The 17373-nt window shown below is 56.2% G+C and overlaps 1 protein-coding gene across 1 annotated transcript in view; it reads left to right on the top strand.

The window, feature by feature from the left end:
• Positions 1 to 2293: 2293 nt before the first annotated feature.
• Arhgef17 (Rho guanine nucleotide exchange factor 17) overlaps positions 2294 to 17373 on the top strand; it is a 57995-nt gene continuing 42915 nt past the window's right edge. Inside the window, exon 1 of the mRNA XM_057778112.1 lies at positions 2294 to 5942. Coding sequence (XP_057634095.1) covers positions 2766 to 5942 — 3177 coding nt within the window. The 5' untranslated portion in view covers positions 2294 to 2765. The remainder of the gene's footprint in view (positions 5943 to 17373) is intronic.

Here is a 17373-nt window from a genome sequence, read left to right on the forward strand (position 1 = left end):
CTCTGTCCCCACAAGTGGGGTCAGAGGCCAGGCTAGCGTACTCTAGCCAAATAAAGGTGGCAAGGCCTGTGGCTTGAGTCTCCAGTCTCCATTCCTCTCCATCAGCTTGCCCATTCATGGGATGAAGGCCTGTCTCAAAAGGGACACAAAGGCAAGATTTCCCAGTGTGTAGGGCCTGGAAAAGCACACACTCCGGAGACGGGGCTGCTGCTGGGCCGGAGAGTAACTACCAAGCATTCCCAAAGGCCTAGGTCTGATCCCATACAACAAAAGAGAAGAACACATCACGCCATAGGAACCATCACTATGGAGGGGTACAGTGACTTCATACACACAGGTCAGGTTTGGGAGAGACAAGGCAGTTGAGGCCCAGAGAAACATGGAGGTTTATTCATTATCACCAAGCAAGGCAGAGCAGAGAGGCCCACACCTGGCAGGGATCCCTTCCTTGCCCACTAATTTGCCAATGGTGAGGACAAGATTTACCACTTACAGCCTTTGAGGCAGAACTGAGATAAAATTGGGTAAGGGAATGGCAGGAGAAGGCTGGCTCAGCTCAGAAGGGTGGCCTCCTCACCTGAGACTTCCTACACACAAACGGGTGGTCCAGAAGAAAGACAAATAGCTTCTTACCCTGAGGTTGTGTGAGCGGCAAGTGCTCCTAGGGTCCTGCTAAAAGCTGCCCTCCCCTATTCTGCAGCCAGCATTCTGCCCTCTCCACATTCAGTTACTGCTGTCTGAGTGCCTGAGTGCTGATACGGTTGGGTAAAGCCAGCACCATTGACCTTAGCTGCTTATGAGGCGAGCGCGGGAGGAATAGGGCTTCCACATAACAGTGCTGAAGGAGTTTGTCCTCTGTTCCCAAGGAGGCTGAGCTCTGCCTACAGCCCACTGACAGAGAGGCAGAGCTGCTGGGGACAGACCCTCCTTCTCCATCAAGATCTGAAGCCGGGGAAAGCTGTCTGAAGGAGTGTGACGATTGCAGTCCTTGAAGTCTGAATCTGAGCCACACATTTGAGCTACCCATTCCCTCCGACTTCTGCAATGGCCATTGTTACCTTCTCAGTAGCATTTATCCCCAAGAAGGGTAGCTTGAGAATTAAATAAAATACATAAAATATTACCCGTACGTCCTAGGCAGTCCATATATCTCACTCATTTAGATGTAGAGTTCTACATTTAAACCGTCTGTGCAAAGAGAGACCTAACAGAAGCAGCTGAGGGTGGGAAGAAGTTGACGCCCCAGTAACCAAAACAATTTTAGACTTGCCAGACTGCAGCAAAGGTGGGAGGGGAGCTCTAGGGTAGATCATTGTTGAAGCAGTAGCGACCTACACCTTCCTGGTCTGGAGGGTAGAGGGTGGAGCAGCCGCAGGTAGGAGTATAGGTTTGGTGGTTGAGGGCGTTCCCGTCCAACTCCTTTTGTGCAGAAAGGGCAGAGTGCTTGGCAAAGTAGGGGGCGGGGAACGCCTGAAATCAAGTGAAACAAACCTTCCTAACTCTGGATGAGGTTTTATCTCTAAAGAGCTCGGAAGGAGAGGAGAATCCCGCCCGCAGAGGGCGCAAAAGCCACGTATCCCGACCGAAGGGAGAAGGGGGAGGCGGGGTGTAGAGATTAGCGCTGCCAGGATTTAAAGGGTAGGTGCGGGGCGTGGCAGCTAGGAAAATGGAGGGGGGAGTTATGTGTAATCGTCCCGAGAGGTGGGAATTCTAGAACAGCATTGGGTGGGTTAAGGGACTGTCAGAGATGGACAGGCCACAGGGAGGTGGGATATAGGTGGAGCGTTTGAGCGCGGGGCGGAACCTGGGCGTGGTGCAGCCGGATTCGCCGCTGAAGGGTGGGTGAGGGGCGTGGTCTGAGCAAGGTGGGGCGCCTCGAGCGCTCGGGAGGGCCTGCCCCGCCCACGTCACCCTGGGTCCCACCTCTTTTCCGGCCAGAAGAGTTTCTGCGTGTACCTGAGTATCGGTGTGTACTAGAGTCTGTGCATCTTGGGTTGCCATGTTGGAGCCCCTCCGGCAGAGGTTCCCCGTGAAAGAGGCTGAACCGCGGTGCTGCGTTCTGCGGAGTTGTCCACTCTCTGAGCTCCCGTGTGTCCGAACGAGTCCTCGCGGAGGGTCGGCCCGCAGCTTTCCCGAGGGAATCCTCTAGAGGGTCATTTAGGTCTACAAATATTCAAGCATCTCGTTTCTCCTTCGGCTCCTCCCCGATTCCCCTCCCCCTACAGTGTTCCCAGCCGCGCGCGCTCCCGGAGACCACCCCCTCTTTTAGGCGCCAGGCCCCGCCCCCCGCCCCCTTTCCACTGCCTCAAAGTTTATTTGCAACAAAAGGGGGCAGAGAGCGAGCAGTCTAGGGGGAGGGAGAGGGAGCTGGAGCGGGAGCTTGGGGAGGTGGGGGGAGAGGCAGGCCCGCCGCCGGGCTTTGCAGGCGGACTTTGTGAGCAGGAAGCAAGCCTTGGCCCCTCGCCGGCCGGGCCGCGATGCCCCTGTCTGCTCCCGCAGAGGCAAGGGCTGGGCCTGGGGTCGCCGCTGGGGCGAGAGGGGCCGCCCAGGATGAAGCCGCTGCTGTCCGCAGCCGCAGAAACTTGATCCTCGACTGATAAACCTCTGCTTAGTTCTCCGCACCCTCCTATCCAGCCGCCGCACGCCGCGGGTGCAGGATCCAGGCTCTCGGACCGCGGCCCCTGCGCGCCCTCGGAGCTGGGCTGCAGGGGGGGGGGTGGCCGCGGGGCCCAGAGGCCAGCCCCCCCGGAGTGACTGCCACCACCATGGCGGACGGGTCACCTCGGCCCCCACTTTATCGCAGCGTCTCGTTCAAACTGCTGGAGCGCTGGAGCGGCGGACCGGGGCCGAGGGAAGAAGAGGACGCAGACACCCCTGGGTTACGGCGCCGAGCTTCGTGCCGGCCAGCTGCAGCAGTCCCGGGCCAGCCCTCCCGGCGCGTGTCCAAGCTGGCGTCGGGGCCCCCGGCCGCCCCCGCGCAGCCGCGCCCGCTCCGCAGCCTCTCGCCATCGGTGCGCCAGCTGTCCCGGCGCTTCGACGCGGTGCGTTTGGACGACGATTCCGCTGGTGCTCGGGACGAGAGTTGCTACCCCGGCACGACAGAAGAAGCCGCTGAAAGCACTGACCGTGGGGCCTGGCCCAGCGTCACCGAGATGCGCAAACTCTTTGGCGGTCCGAACTCCAGGCGACCCAGTGTGGACTCTGAGGCCCTGGGGACGATCAGCCCCGACGGAGCTTCGTGGGAACCCCCAGTTCGCGAGCCCCGGCAGCCTCCGACGCCACCTCCTCGTACGTGCTTCCCTCTGGCTGGCCTGCATTCGGCGATGCCGCTGTCCGGGCCGGGGATCGAGGGGTGGCGACGTCGGCAGCAGCAGCAACAGGAGCGAGCGCAGCGTCCGGCGGATGGTTTACATTCTTGGCATAGCTTCTCCCAACCGCAGGCCGGGGCCCGGACCTCCTCCTCCTCCTCCATTACCTCCTCCTATCCTGTCAGCCGCAGCCGGGGTGCTAGTTCCAGCGAGGAGGAAGAGGAGGGACCGCAGCCTCAACTTGGGCCTCAGAGTCCAGCTTACCTCGGCGGCCACTCTTCGGGCAGTGACGAAGACGCAGACGGTGAGGATGGCCGTCGCTGGAGAGGGAGAGGGTTCAGGCCTGGAAGCTCTCTGTTGGTTCATGGCTGTAGCCAGGACAGTGGCGAGCTAAATTCGGGCGCTTTGGGATCAGCAGGGGGTGTCAAGAGCCTCGAACCTCCGAGGTCTCCAAGAACCTCTATGGAAGAGGCACTCCGGGAGTGGGGTACTGGCACGCAGCACTACGTCCCAGGTCCCCAAGAGAGCTTAAGGCCTATGTCTGACACTGGGGGAGCACCTTTCCGTGTGGCTAAGGTGAGCTTTCCTACGTACCTGGCCAGCCCGGGTGGCTCCCGAGGTAGTAGTCGTTACTCCAGTACTGAGACACTCAAGGATGATGAGCTATGGTCTAGCCGCAGTTCTGTGAGCTGGGGAGTGTACCGCTCCCCAAGTTTTGGAACCGGAGAAGGGCTCTTTCTGCGTCCCCAGACTAGGTCCCGCACTAAGGGACCTGTAGGCACCACCAGGCCACCGAGAGATGGAGGATTGGAGCTAGATAAGAACCGACAGCGCAAGTCACTATCGAATCCAGATATCGCCTCCGAGACCCTGACGCTGCTGAGTTTTCTGCGTTCAGACCTTTCAGAGCTAAGGGTTCGAAAGCCCAGTGGCAGCCCTGGGAATAACCCCCTAGACAGCAGAGACTCACCGTCAGTGGGTAGGCCGGTGGAGCAACTTGAGTCCTTGCCGTCCCAAAGTCCAGCATCCCCCACCACTCGACCCACCCTCAAGGACCTGACAGCTACCCTGCGCAGGGCAAAGTCATTCAGCTGCTCAGAGAAGCCCATGGCCGGAAGACTGCTCCGCACCGGTACCTTGAAGCCCAGCTCCTCAGAGCTCCTACTGGCAGGCTCTGGGGCAGAGGAGGACCCACTGACACTCGTGGTCCAGGATCAGTATGTGCAGGAGGCCCGTCAGGTTTTTGAGAAGATACAGCGCATGGGTGCACAGCAGGATGATGGGAGCTATGTCAGTCCTAGAAGCCCTGACTGGACCGGTGACATGACCCAAGGGCAGCGGTCTCAGGAGGAGCTCTCTGGCCCTGAGTCCAGCCTGACAGATGAGGGCATTGGGGCAGACCCGGAGCCTCTTCGTGCTGCCTTTTGCAACCTAGATCCTGCGGGGGTATGGCGACCTCTTTCCTCAACCTCAACTCAGACAAACCGTGGAGCTGGGACAGAAGACAGTCTGGATAGGAGGGCTCTTGTGTCTCCTGAGACCCCTCCAACACCAGGTGCCCTCCGCAGGAGACGAAAAATCCTACCCTCGGGTCCTAGCGGAACTGAACTAAGCAACGGGGAGGCAAGCGAGGCCTACAGATCATTGAGTGACCCTATTCCACAGCGGCACCGGACCGCTGCCTCGGAGGAGCCCTCTGGGTTCTCTGTGGACAGCAACCTTCTGGGCTCGCTGAGCTCTAAGACAGGGCTTCCAGCAGCCCCAACTGTAGATGAGGGCCTGACCAGTGGCCTCAGCGACTGGTCTGTGGTTAGTGAAGAGAACAAAGACTATCAGGAAGTCATTCAGAGTATTGTTCAGGAGCCTGGTGCCTTGGGGCGTATGGGAGAAGACAGGATTGCTGGCAAGACCCCTAAGAAGAAATCTCTGAGTGACCCTAGTCGCCGTGGGGAGTTGACTGGCCCTGAATTTGAGGGCCCAGGAGGGGAGCCCATTCGAGAAGTGGAAGCCATGCTGCCTCCATCCAACAGTGAACCTATCCTTGCAGAGCATTGGGTGGAGCCAGAAGACCCTGGCCCTGCCAGGGGCAGGGCACAGTCGGAGAGGGCCCTCCCTGCCCCACCTGCCTCCTCCACTGCCCACCATGACTTGGTCCGTCTTGACCCCAAACTGGCCAATGTTCTCTCCCCTCGGCTCACCCGCCGAGGTTCCAAGAAGCGCCCAGTCCGGAGCAGTCACCAGGAGCTCCGGAGAGCTGAGGACAACCAGGACCAAAATGGTAGCCTGACACAGGCCCGGTCTTCCTCCAAACATGTTCGCCATGCCAGTGTGCCCGCTACCTTCACACCTATTGTGGTGCCTGAGCCTGCGACTTCTGTGGGACCCCTTGTGGCTGTGCCAGAGCCTGTGGGCTTCCCTGCTAGAGCTCTTCCCGCATTGCAGGCGCCATCACTTGAAGATGCCACTAAGAAGTACATGCTGACCCTTCACTCCGGTGACGTTTCTGCCCCGGATCCTGTGGACTTACCCTTGCCTCCCTCTGCACCGCCCTCTGCTGAGACCAAGCCCCCTGGTGCTGCCAGGGCTCCAGATGAGCCTGTCCCAGCCAACAAGTGCTGCAGCAAGCCACAGGTGGTAAGTCTTCTGGAGAGATTTGGAGGTGGGTACAGCAGAGCCATGGGCACTCAGTGGGCAGATGTCCAGGTACTGAAGAGGGTGCTGCTAGTGTAAAAGATCTGCCTGCCCCTGGGTGTTCTGGGGTGGCCGCAGAGATCCTTGGGATGTTCTTCAGGGTGATGACATTCAGCCAATGCTTCGCTGATCTCCTCTGAGGTCACATTTGATCTGCTCTCTTAAGTCTGTTGGAGGGTCTCGGGTCTTCTCTAGCTTTCTGACATTGGCCTTTCTTGTGACTTAACCTTCCCCATCTGTAAAGCTGGGTTGGGGGAATGTAGACAAAGCAGCTTCCACCCAGGTGCTGTTGTGCAGAGGTGGGAGAGTCTGTTTTGTGACTTCTCAGAGGCCTGCCGGGGTGAGTCAGGCCCTTCTCCCGCCTGCGTCTGTTCACCTTCCTACTTCTTTCCCTTTGAGACCTCAGGATCTCGTTCCCACCCCCCACAAAGCTCTCACTTCTCTTATCTCGCCTCATCTATGCCTGGGTTTTGGCTGTGGGTTCAGATTGGCTCCCGGCAACACCTACCCTGGCATGGGAGTGTTGCAATTAGATTTGCAGCTCTGGGCTGCAAGCTGAGCTCAGGGTTGGCCTGGGATTATGTCAACTGTGGCCTGCCTCAGCTCCCACTGTGTGCTGACTTCAGAAGCTGGGAAACCCTACACCCTAGACTAATTTGGTCACTTGGCTCCTCAGAGCTCTTAAGGGCCCCTCTAACTCCCTGTCTCTGTTTCTCTCCCCTCCTTTTTGCTTCCTCGATCCCAGCACTGCTCCTTCTTATGCATGTGGCTGGGAGTGGGCAGAGGGGACATTTGGACCTGGCTTTTCTTCTGAGACCCTGTTAGGGGAGCCTGAGCACCAGTCCCAGTTCTGTGCTTGGAGCATGGGGGATGGGACCCCCAGCTTCCCTTTCCAGGTAATGCTTTCCTGTGGGAGTTGAGGGGCAACCAAGAAATTAGGGAGCCTGGGGAGCAGGCACTGAGGCCAAAGAGGAAGAGTTTCACAGGTCTGGTTTCCGCCCCCTTCACATTCTCCGATGAACCCGCCCCTCCTGGGAGCTATAATATGGAGCAGTCCTCTCATACCGAGGCTCCTCCTGTCCCTGAAAGAGACTTTCTGACATCTTACCTCCCCTAAGGAGAGAGAAGGGTGAGTCTGTAATTAGAAGAGCCAGCTGGGCTGGAGATCCCCAGGACCTGTTCCATCCCTGTTATGTGGATTGCTTTTCCTTTCTGTAAAATCGAGATAATGCACCCTGCCCAGAAGGCTCTGTAGGTCGGTGGTAGTGTGTCCATTCCTGGGAGCACAAGAGGCCAGAACAGGCTCTGCTGCCTCAGCTGCCTCTCAGTGACCAGGCTTGGCTTCCTCCTCTGCGACTGCCGCTTCAGGTCTCAGCGTCACCCAGTGGGCTTTATTAGGCTCAGAAAACATTTTCCACGCCTCATTCCCCATCCCCTCACTAAGTCTGGAAGTTCCTCCATCTGCTACCGTAAATTTTTTCTTGCTATCCCTTTCCTTCTGGCTTCACAAAGATGGGGAACCGCTGTCCTCTCCCCACTTGCTGCTGTCTTCTCTTGAGCAGACAGTGTTCCCTTGTCTCCGGTTTGGGGCTGCAGTCATGATCCCTGTCACACAGGTGGTGCGGCTTGGTCTGCAGAATAAAGAGGGGACGAGAGAGGAATTGCCATGTTCTGCCTATGGAGCATAAACCAGTATGAAGTGCTAAGAGGAGATAACTGTGGTCTCAGGCAACCCCAGGCTGAGTCCTTCACACTCTGGATGCTCCTGAGTCAGCCATCGCCCCACGCTGTGAGCAGGCAGGGAGTCACAAGAGTCCCAGGCACTGCTTAGCCTCTGACTCTGTCTGGACCTGCACAGTCATCTTTAGGGCCCAGTTGTCTCATCTTTGCATTGAGGAATTGGGCAGTCTGATTTTTGAGGCTCTGTAGGACGGGCTTATTCTGCAGCCTGTCCAAGGGGGTGGAGCAGGGAGAGTATGCCTAGAGGGGAGAGTCTGTTCTCTGTATACCGTGACTGAGGGGCAGCTCAGCTAATGCGTCTCTGAGTATGTTGCATGGGCCTTCCTAATTCTCCTGTTCCAGGCCTTTGGTTTTTTTTCCAGTTGGGTCCGTAGTTGCCGTTATGTTGTCCACAAACTGCCCTTTGCACCAAGGCTTCAGAGTAATCTTACATGGTTTATTTTTTTTTTCTGCCCCTTGATGTTTGTACCATCATATAGCCCAGAAACAGGAAGTGTCTTGTCGCTGAGACTGTAGATGCCGAATTCATGAGACTTTGGCATTTGACATAGCTGTGGCTATTGTTCATTGCGTGCCCGTTTTATGGCAGACACTGGTGGTTTCTTGTGTGAAAGATTGGAGTCACCCTGAATCCTCGTTTATCAGTGCCTTAAAGAAAAGGGACCAAGGGGTTGTTCCCAGTTTCCAGTGTGACTGGCCTGCCATCTGAAAAGGGGCATAAGTCAGGGACAGTTGGGCTTCACTCACGTGCCGTATTGTGTCAGCTTGAGAGTGTTCACAGGGCCTCCTGTTGGGCAGGCAGAGCTCTGAGACCCAGAGAAGAGAATGCTGAGTCCAAGGTCACACAATAAGGCTCTGCAGAGCTGGATCCAAGCCTGAGCCACTGGCCGCCTTCCTCTCCCACTCACCAGCAGCCCCTGACACCCCAGCTGCCCCGCTGCCCCTGCCCTCTGCAGGCCTGCCCTGCCGTTCTCCCCGCCGCTCCTGTCTGCCTGTCTCCCCTTGGCAGGGACTTGCAGAGACAAGTTTCCCTCCTGCCCCTCCTTGGCTCTTTGCTGTGATTCTTTTTCCCCATGCAAACTGCTTCCATGGGGAGGGAATGAGTGGTTAGGACATTTGGGATTCTGAGCAGTACCAAATATCTATAATTAATGTCACCCAGCAGGAGGGCAGGATGGGGGAGTACAGGCAGAAGGGTTGTCCCTTTCAGGGCTTATCCTGGCCCTGCCTTCTTCCCTAGGACACTGTGGTACTGGGGGAAAGGGGCTGCTCTCCAGGAATGAGTTCACCCAGCAGGGAAGAGTTATGGGAGGGACCAGAGTTGAGTGTGACAATTTCCAGCCCAACATTTCTGGGACCAGCTGGATTTGAGTCGCTGCAGCTAATCCTGTCCCCAGCCCCCACTCCCAATATAGGGATTTGTCCTTCCTTCTTCCCTCCCTCCCATCCAGTTGCTACGACTGCACAGCAGTGGGTGGAGCCATCCCTGTGCAGCCTGGGAGCTGAAGCACTCATCTGAGAATCTAGAAGCAATAAGGTCTTGAAGGAGCTCAGATGTTAGTCTGCATGCTGGCAGGGGAGGCTCCCTGGAGGCTGCTTCAGCCTGCATCAAGGCCTGGAAAGCTGGGGATAGGAAGGGGTTGGCATGCGCAGAGACTGGACGAGGCGTTCCCGGGCAGGTCGTGGCAGTAGCATCCATGCACTGAACAGATGCAAGACGACAGCTCAGAGGCCTGCTCTTATGGGCCTTCCAGACTGGTGAAGACGCATGTCTACAAAGAGGACACTGTCAGGGAACAGGAAGTTCGGGCGAGAAAGCTAGAATAGGGTAAAGAATTGGAGATGACAGGCTGGGGCTCTGTCTTAGAGCATGTGGTCTGGAGAGGCCTGTGGGAGGAGGAGAGGAGGTGATAGCACCTGGTGCCCAGGAGAACCGAGGGAGGGAGTCAGATAGCTGGGCTGTGGGGTTGTGGGAAGAAAGGAACAGCAAATAAAGGGCCCTGAGACGAGGAATGGACCTTGGGAGTGTAGGTAGACCTGAGCGGTTGGAGGTCGGCGAGTAGAAGTCACCCAAGGGGGACTTGGCATCTACCTGCAGTGAGAGCTCTGAGTGAAATAGCGACCCAAGCTGCTGTGTGGGGCTTGCAGGGCCCAGCATGGAAGCAGGAGAACAAGTCAGGAGGCCACAGAAGTAAGCAGTGATGCTAGGCTAGGCTAGCAGAGATGCAGAGGAGGGTGTTTCCGCTGAAGCCCTAACAGTCTAGACATCCAGCACCCAAGTGAACCAGCTGCTGCTACTTGCTGGAGGGGGTGACGCACACCTTTTATCCCAGCTCTCGGGAGGCACAGGCAGGCAGATCTCTGTGAGTTCGAGACCACCCTGGTCTACATAGTGAGTCCCAGGCTAGGCAGGACTATATAGTAAAACCCTATTTTAAAGAAATAAAAGATGCTACCACCCTCTGCTCCAGAGGCTGTGAGAGAGGTCATGGAGGAGGGCGAGATGACAGAGCTACCTACTGCCCTGTAGGGGCTTAGCTCAAAGACTAGAGAGAAGAACCTTGGGCCTCACTGGGGCCCCTCCCAGCTCTGACTTGTGACTTCTGGAATAGGGAGCTTGTGCCACAGCAGCCGTGGCCCTCCTCTAATCTCAGGCTTGGTGAGGTAAAGAAGCAGGCTTGGAGCCAGCAGGGTTTTGTCCAGGGCCCATGGCTCACGAATAATCTGGCCCTAGGTGTCCTGTCTCCAGGTCATACACTGGTCCCAGAATTCCCAGTGAGTCAAGTTGGCAGAGCTGGTGGTGGCAGTCAGGGAGAAGGGGAGCTTGTGTTTCCCAGAAAGACTCGTAACCCTGGTACATTCATTGGGAAATGTGCCCAGAAAGCTTGGCGCCTTGCTGGCAGCCTCTCAAATGGGGGCCCTAGGTCCTCTGGGAAGCACGAACTACTCAGAGATGATACCCTCTCCCACAGGAGTTGATGCCCCACCACCTCTCAGGCCTCTGGGGCCTCGCATGGGTGGACAAAGGCAGAAGGACGGTGTCAGGCTGCTCGGCTCTGAGCTCCAGTTCATGATGTACAGACTGTTTGAGCCCCCAAAAGGCCCCCCAGTAACTGTAGGGTTCAGTAGGGGTGACCTGGCAGGGAGTCAGGAGGCCAGGGATACAGCCAAACCTCACCCCTTCCCTCCTGTGAGGCCTTAAAGATTCACATACCCTTGGAGCCACAAGTGCCTTCGTGGCCCTGAGCCCCAAGATTTAACCCCCAGTGCTGCTGGGGCTGCAGCAGCTGGTCTGGACAAGAGCATCTCTTGCAGACCAGGAAGGGCTAGAAGTCTGGGTCCTAGGCTCCTGAGGACTCTGTTCCACTCATTCATTAGCTGCTACTCTTGGCTTCCCCTGCCACAGAAAGAAGGGTCTTTTCTCATAATTGGGGCAGGCCATGGTGCTTTCTCTGAGGAGGTCTGTCCCCCAAATAGTGATGATTCTGTGCACAGAACACTAAAACTTCTAACTCAGCTTGGGGAAAACACTCTTTTTTATTAAGGGTCTTCAAATTTTTTATTTTATGTGTATTAGTGTTTTGTTTGCATGTATGTATGTACTCCATGTGCACATTTCATGCCCAAAGAAGCCGGTAGAGGGTGCTGTGTCCCCAGGAATTGGTGTTATGAATTGTGAGTCACCATGTGGGTGCCTGAAACTGAACCTGGGTCCTCTGCTAGAGCAACAAGTGGTCTTAACCACTATGCTATTTCTCCAGCCCAAATCAGCAGACTTTAAAACCATCCCTGGGCATGGAGAGGGTGAGGGGCTATAGCAGGACCTGAGGTGGGGAAGCCTCGGCTGCTGCGGGACAGCTTGTCAGTTTCCCATCGCTAGAGTAACAGATCATTGCAACATTTTATAGTCCGTGAGGTTGGAAGCCTGATGTGGGACTCCCTGAGCTAAAATCCAGGTGCTAACAGGGCTGCTTTCCTTGGCTTTAAAGGAGAACCCGTATCCTTGCCGTTTCCGGGTACTGGTGGGTGCCGTACCTTGGTCTGTTGCCACTTCCTCAGTTTCAGAGCCAGCAGCATGGCATCTTCGAACCTGTCTCACCCAGAACTTCTTTTCTGCTTTCCTCCCTAAGGACTCTGTGATTCCATCAGCCCCTTACCCCCCAGGTAACCCAGGGCCTTAATGGCACTTGCAAAGTCTCTCTTGCCTTGTTAGATGCCATATTCACCAAGTTCTGGGGATTGGGACATAGCATTTTGAGGGGGACTATTATTTTGCCTATCTCACAGTTAAATAAGGACCAAGCTATCTGCTTCTGAGATCTAAGACCCTCTGTAGATGCTGGTCCTACGGACGCCTCAGGCCTGCTGCATTTAATCCTGCCTACTTCTTTCCTTGCTTCTTTGGCATCTATCTACGCAGCAAGTCCACACTGAACCATGCTGGCCAATGGGGACACACAGGGAAGGTTTGTATTCAGGAACCTTTTGTCAAAGGTCCTAGTCCCTGACTTAGGTGGACTTCAAAGGAAGGCTGAGCCCAGGCCTGGACAGGCAGGGACAAATGTGTCAGTGAGTCCTTTGGGACTGGGCTTGGCCTCTGCAGGTGGCTAGCCTAAGGTTTACTGATCAGACATTGAAGTGAAGCATCGACCAAGGGGGACAGTTGGCAGAAAAGCTCAGAGCCAGGGAAAGCAGGGAAGGTGGGAGCCTTGGGATGGAGCAGAAGCTGTGTCTGGACCAGACTGTCTTCACTGAGGGCAGAACTGAGAGCTGGGAGGCAGATGGAAAGATGAGAGCTACGTTCTGGAGATCTCGGCTTCATCCCAAGAGCTAGCCTGTGGTAGGAATCAACTGAGAGCTAGCCTGTGGTGGGAATCAAGACAAGCACTTCAGAATTTCCCCAGTGTAAGAGATGGGGCAAGGTCCATTCCATGATGTCTTATTGCTAAGATTAAGTGACATCATTCAAGAAGTTTGCTACCTAGTAATGCTCAAGAATATCAGTTCCACCAGACTGGCAGGGTTGCTCAGCAGTTAAAGGTGCTTGCCACCAAGCCTGACAAGCTGAATCTGACCTCTAGAACTCACATTGTAGGAGAGAACCAACTCACGTAACTTACCTGTCCCCTGACCTACATAGGTGCTGTGTATCATGTACATGCACATACACAGATAGCTAAATAAAATAATCTTTAAAAAGCAATCTTAATCCCTCCCACCCTTTGGATCGTCTGAGTTTCTGTGATTCAGCCGTGAAGCAGAAGACAGAGCTCTAGACGGGAGACCACATCAGCTCAGCAACCCAGATATTTGGAGTTTGGGGAGAAGGAAGAGGGACCAGCCTGCAGAGATGCCCATGGCCTCTTCTCTCTGGCTCTCCCTGTTTTGTTCCCACCAGCCCCAAGGACAAGCAAAGTGTGGGAGGCTGCGCCGAGCCAAAGCCCTCTCTGGGTCAGTGACCCAGGCCCCAGGGGCTCGGACCCTGTGCTTCCTTTTCTGGGCCCAGAGCCCACGTGCCTGGTGGGCCATCTTTGCCTTGCTTGCTGGGTGATATTTGACAATGTTAATATTTAACATTGGGCTTCAACTGTGAGTCTCAGTTTCCTGTTCTGTAAGAGGAATTATGAGGACAAAAAGGTAAGGTTCACAAGCCCTTCAGCCCAGGACCTCGGAGCTAGATAGGCCGCTTGGTGTGTGAAGAACTCTGACCACCACCACTCCCCCCCTCCCCTCCCACGCGCGCCCAAGAACCCAGACCTCTTAACTTGATTTTGTTGGTTGATTTAAGATTGATGTCCTTTGTCTTGAGATTCTGGAGGCAGGGAGAGGCAGGAAGGTCTGGGGCCAGTGGGAAGCCTGGAGGACCGAGACAGGGGAGCAAGTGCAAGATTGGTGTCAGTTTCCTGTTTATTGGTTCCCAGGGGGTGACAGGCCCTGCTCTCTGCAGCCCTGTGGAGCAGGGGAGAGGAGGCCATGCTCCTGGCTGCCAGCCAGCCCCAGAGCTGAGTCTCTTGGGACTGCCGAGACCCCATTCCTCCACCTCTGGACAAACATTCAGTTCTTTCCCAGGACGGGGCACTGGAGGTTAAGGAACAGATGTGGAAGGGAGGGGAAGATGAGAAGGACCCTCCCCCTAATAAAAACCCTGCAAACGCCATCTTTCTCGGCTGCTGGTTCTGGTTCTGGTTCTGGTACATGGTTGGCTCCCTGAGTGGGTGTGTTGAGACACTGCCTTGGCAGACCAGGAGACCAGAAGGAAGAAAAGGAGGGCTAGGGCCTTGGGTTCCGGGGTCGCCCGTCGGCAAAGACTCCAGACACCGGCCTTGTCTTCTCACCACCCCCTGCCCCTGCTTTATTAAGAAAGTGAGACTCCAGACTCCCAGGGATGGTGAAGCAGACTCGGTAGCCCTCTCTGTGGTTTCCACCATTGCTGCAGTCCAGCCAGTGGTTGGGTGGGGGGTCACTGAGAGTTCTGGAGGGGAAGCGATACAGTTCGCTGCCATTTGAGGGAACTGGTCCTGGCCAGAGCAGGAAAAGAAAGCCATTGTACGTGTCCAAGGTCAATGGAGAGCAGGGGTCTTGCTTGACCAGAAAATGGAGGGGGACTGTATGTGCTGAGTCCCACCCTAGGCAGTAGACGCTGTGGGGCACACATTGGTGCTCCATGACGGTGGTGCTCCGTGAGGTTCAGACTGGGCGGCGTGATGAGCCTGAGCCCATGAGTGCGGGACGTACCGACAGAGGACTGTGTGCAGAGAGTTTGGAGGTGCAGTCTGAGGGTTTGAATTTAGGCTTCGAAGCTCTGTGAGAAGCTGGGATGAGGGAGTGGGACTCCCTCCTTTACCTGAGTCAAAAATGGTGGCAGGGGCGCGAGAGGAAGGGCGAGTCGAGCCCCTTCCCCCAGCCAGAACTTCTGTTTGCATTCTGGAAGGGTGAAGGGTCAGCTTCGGGTTCCTTGCTGGTGGAAGTGCACTGCCACTCAGAAAGGTCCCCAGGGAACAAACAGCCAGGCTACACCTCCAATTGGCTCTTTTGGAGGAGACCTGAGGAAGGGAGCGTGGGGGGTGCAGGGGAGGGGGTGCAGGGGAGGGGCGCAGGCTGACTTGTCCCTGTTGACTCTGGTCCAGGCCAGGTCACCCTGCCTCGGTTTTCCCATCTGTGAGGTGGGGAAACCCCAGACATGGTTCTTAATATTCAGGCTCTCAAGAGGTGGGGTGTAGACCAAGCAGCGTGGGGATCTTAGGCAGCCTGGAAGCATTAGCCACAGTGGGGCCTGAGATGACCCCATCAGTGCTGGACTGTGGCCCTGAGGAGTCCTTGGGAGAGGTCTGGGTAGAGAATGAAGGGAGAAGAATGACTTGGATTTGGTGCTTGACTTGAGCCTATCTCCCCATCAGACGCCTAAGACCCCTGCTTGCTCCTTGCTGCTTAGATGACCCTCCCCTCCACCCTTGCCTGGACCAGCCACTTCCAGGCCTCTCCCTACGGCCAGCCCAACGGGGCGTTGCCTGGGGTGGGTGCGGAATTTCCGAGGGAATGGCTAAATTCAGCCCAGCTAAAAATAGCCCAAGGCTTGGTCCCAAGCTAGAGGAGGAGGAGGAGGAGGAGGAGGAGGAGGAGGAGGAGGAGGAGGAGGAGGAGGAGGAGGAGGAGGAGGAGGAGAGGCCAGACTAATCCCCAGCTACCTTCTTGTCCTACGGACATCATCACCTGGGTCTGGGCCTCTTGTGACCCCCCAGACATCTCTTCCTCTTTCCTCACACAGGCCTTCTCTCTCCTGAGGCTTCTCCCCACTGAACCCCATCCTTTACCTGCTCTAGCTCCTCAGTCTTGTGCTATGTTCTGTATGTCTCCCTGCCCTGTACGGGGAAGAGCCCCTGTATAGGTCTGTGTTCCTTGGCTTCCCGTCTCTTGTGTCTCTTGTGTCCTGCAGCAGGACACACAGCTACAGCCATGGAAGAGCCCTTGTAAAGGTCTGTGTTCTCGGCTTCCCGTCTCTTGTGTCCTGCAGCAGGACACACAGCTACAGCACCTCTGCCCCACTTGCAGGGCAACACACGTGGATGTCCTGGGGTGTGAAAATGTGAGTGGGGCCACCCAGTGCCTCAGTGCCCTTGCCAGACCCTGCTGTTCCTGGTACACAGTGGAACCCCAGTCAACATTTCCGGATGAATAAATGGTGTGGGAAGGCCTGAGGAAGCCAGCAGAACCCTGCTCTGGGTCTACTTGGTCCCAAGCTTCCCTGAGCTCCCCGATACCTGTGCAAGCCTTATATTCACTCTGGGGGAACAGGAAGTGAAAGCTCGCACAAGGGCCGCAGGGGCGGGGTGCAATCAGACCCTGAGGCGAGTGGTGGGAATTATAACCTAAACTGGCCTCATTTCAAGGCTGGGGGGTGAATTTTCTCAGATCCACAGTAGCTGACTGTGAGCTCAGGTCAAGGTGTTCATTGGGTTCCTGACATCAGGACTGCCATTGCCATGGTGAGCAAAGGCTGTGGCAGCCACGTCCATGGTCCCAGCAGAAAAGCTTGCCACACGTTTGACCAGATACAGTTCTGAGCACTTCTGTTCTTCTTAAAATTAACTTTATAGTCAATGCTGGAGATCTAGCCAGGGATCCGGCAGGCTAGACAAGTGCTCCAATCCCTAGCTTACGTCCTCGGTTTGATGGAGCACTTTATATGTGTTTGCTGAGTCCTCTCACGGTCCTGTGGGGAGCAGGGACCATCACTCTGTGAGTGCATGGCGCTGGGACTAGGCTGGGACAGCTGAGCAGCCTCACAGCCCTAGAACCCTGGCATCTGAAGGTGTTCATTGTGTTCCTGACTTCAGGACTGTCGTTACCTTGGTGAGCAAAGGAAGTGGCAGCTACGTCCACTGGACTCACAGTCCATGGTCCCAGGAACTAGCACAAAGCAGTTACTCAGTCAGTATCAGTGAGTGGCTCCCCTGCGCTGACAGGCTGGTTCCACGCTGCAGGAAGAATGTGCTCAGGAGGTTGGGAAGGTGCTGACATAGCCAGGAAGGCGAGTGGGTAGGCCCGGCAGGGCTGGCGCAGTCCTGCTTGCAGTATCTGGAAAGCAGATCTCTTGGGCCATGGCCGGCGTGACTCAAATGGAGACAAAAAAACCTTCCATATTTGGATAAAGAGCCCAAAGAGGCCCAGGCCGACTCCCCCACTCAGGCCTCCTGCCCTGGCTTCTTCTGGGCCCCCAGGCCTGAGTCTGTCTTTCAATTTTAAGTCCTGGGTCCAGGCAGCCATGTGCTCCCCTCCCCTCAGTCATCAGACCACCTTCTGTGTGGCCAGGTCTACGCTGCGGGTGCCATGTCCCGTGCCAGGACATGAAGAGAGGAGCCCCAGCAGAAGACACAGGCTGGAGTGCGAGCCTGTACCAAAATTGTTTCCTCACTGAGGCCCCCACAACCTGTACAGGTGACTCTTCTCGCGCCTTCCCGCCAGCCTGCTCCGACGGCAGCAGATGGGAGTAGGCAGACATCACGTGAGCTGGTGACACAAACAGGTCATCCTTCTGGAGGATGCAGATGGAGTAACTTGTTTCTGTACAGGAGCTCTGAGTACCTGACAGGGTGCTGGGCTGTAGAACCAGGATGGTGCGGGGTGGGCATCGTTC

Source organism: Chionomys nivalis, chromosome 8, assembly GCF_950005125.1.
Source record: "Chionomys nivalis chromosome 8, mChiNiv1.1, whole genome shotgun sequence".
In the NCBI taxonomy this organism is placed as follows: Eukaryota; Metazoa; Chordata; class Mammalia; order Rodentia; family Cricetidae; genus Chionomys; species Chionomys nivalis.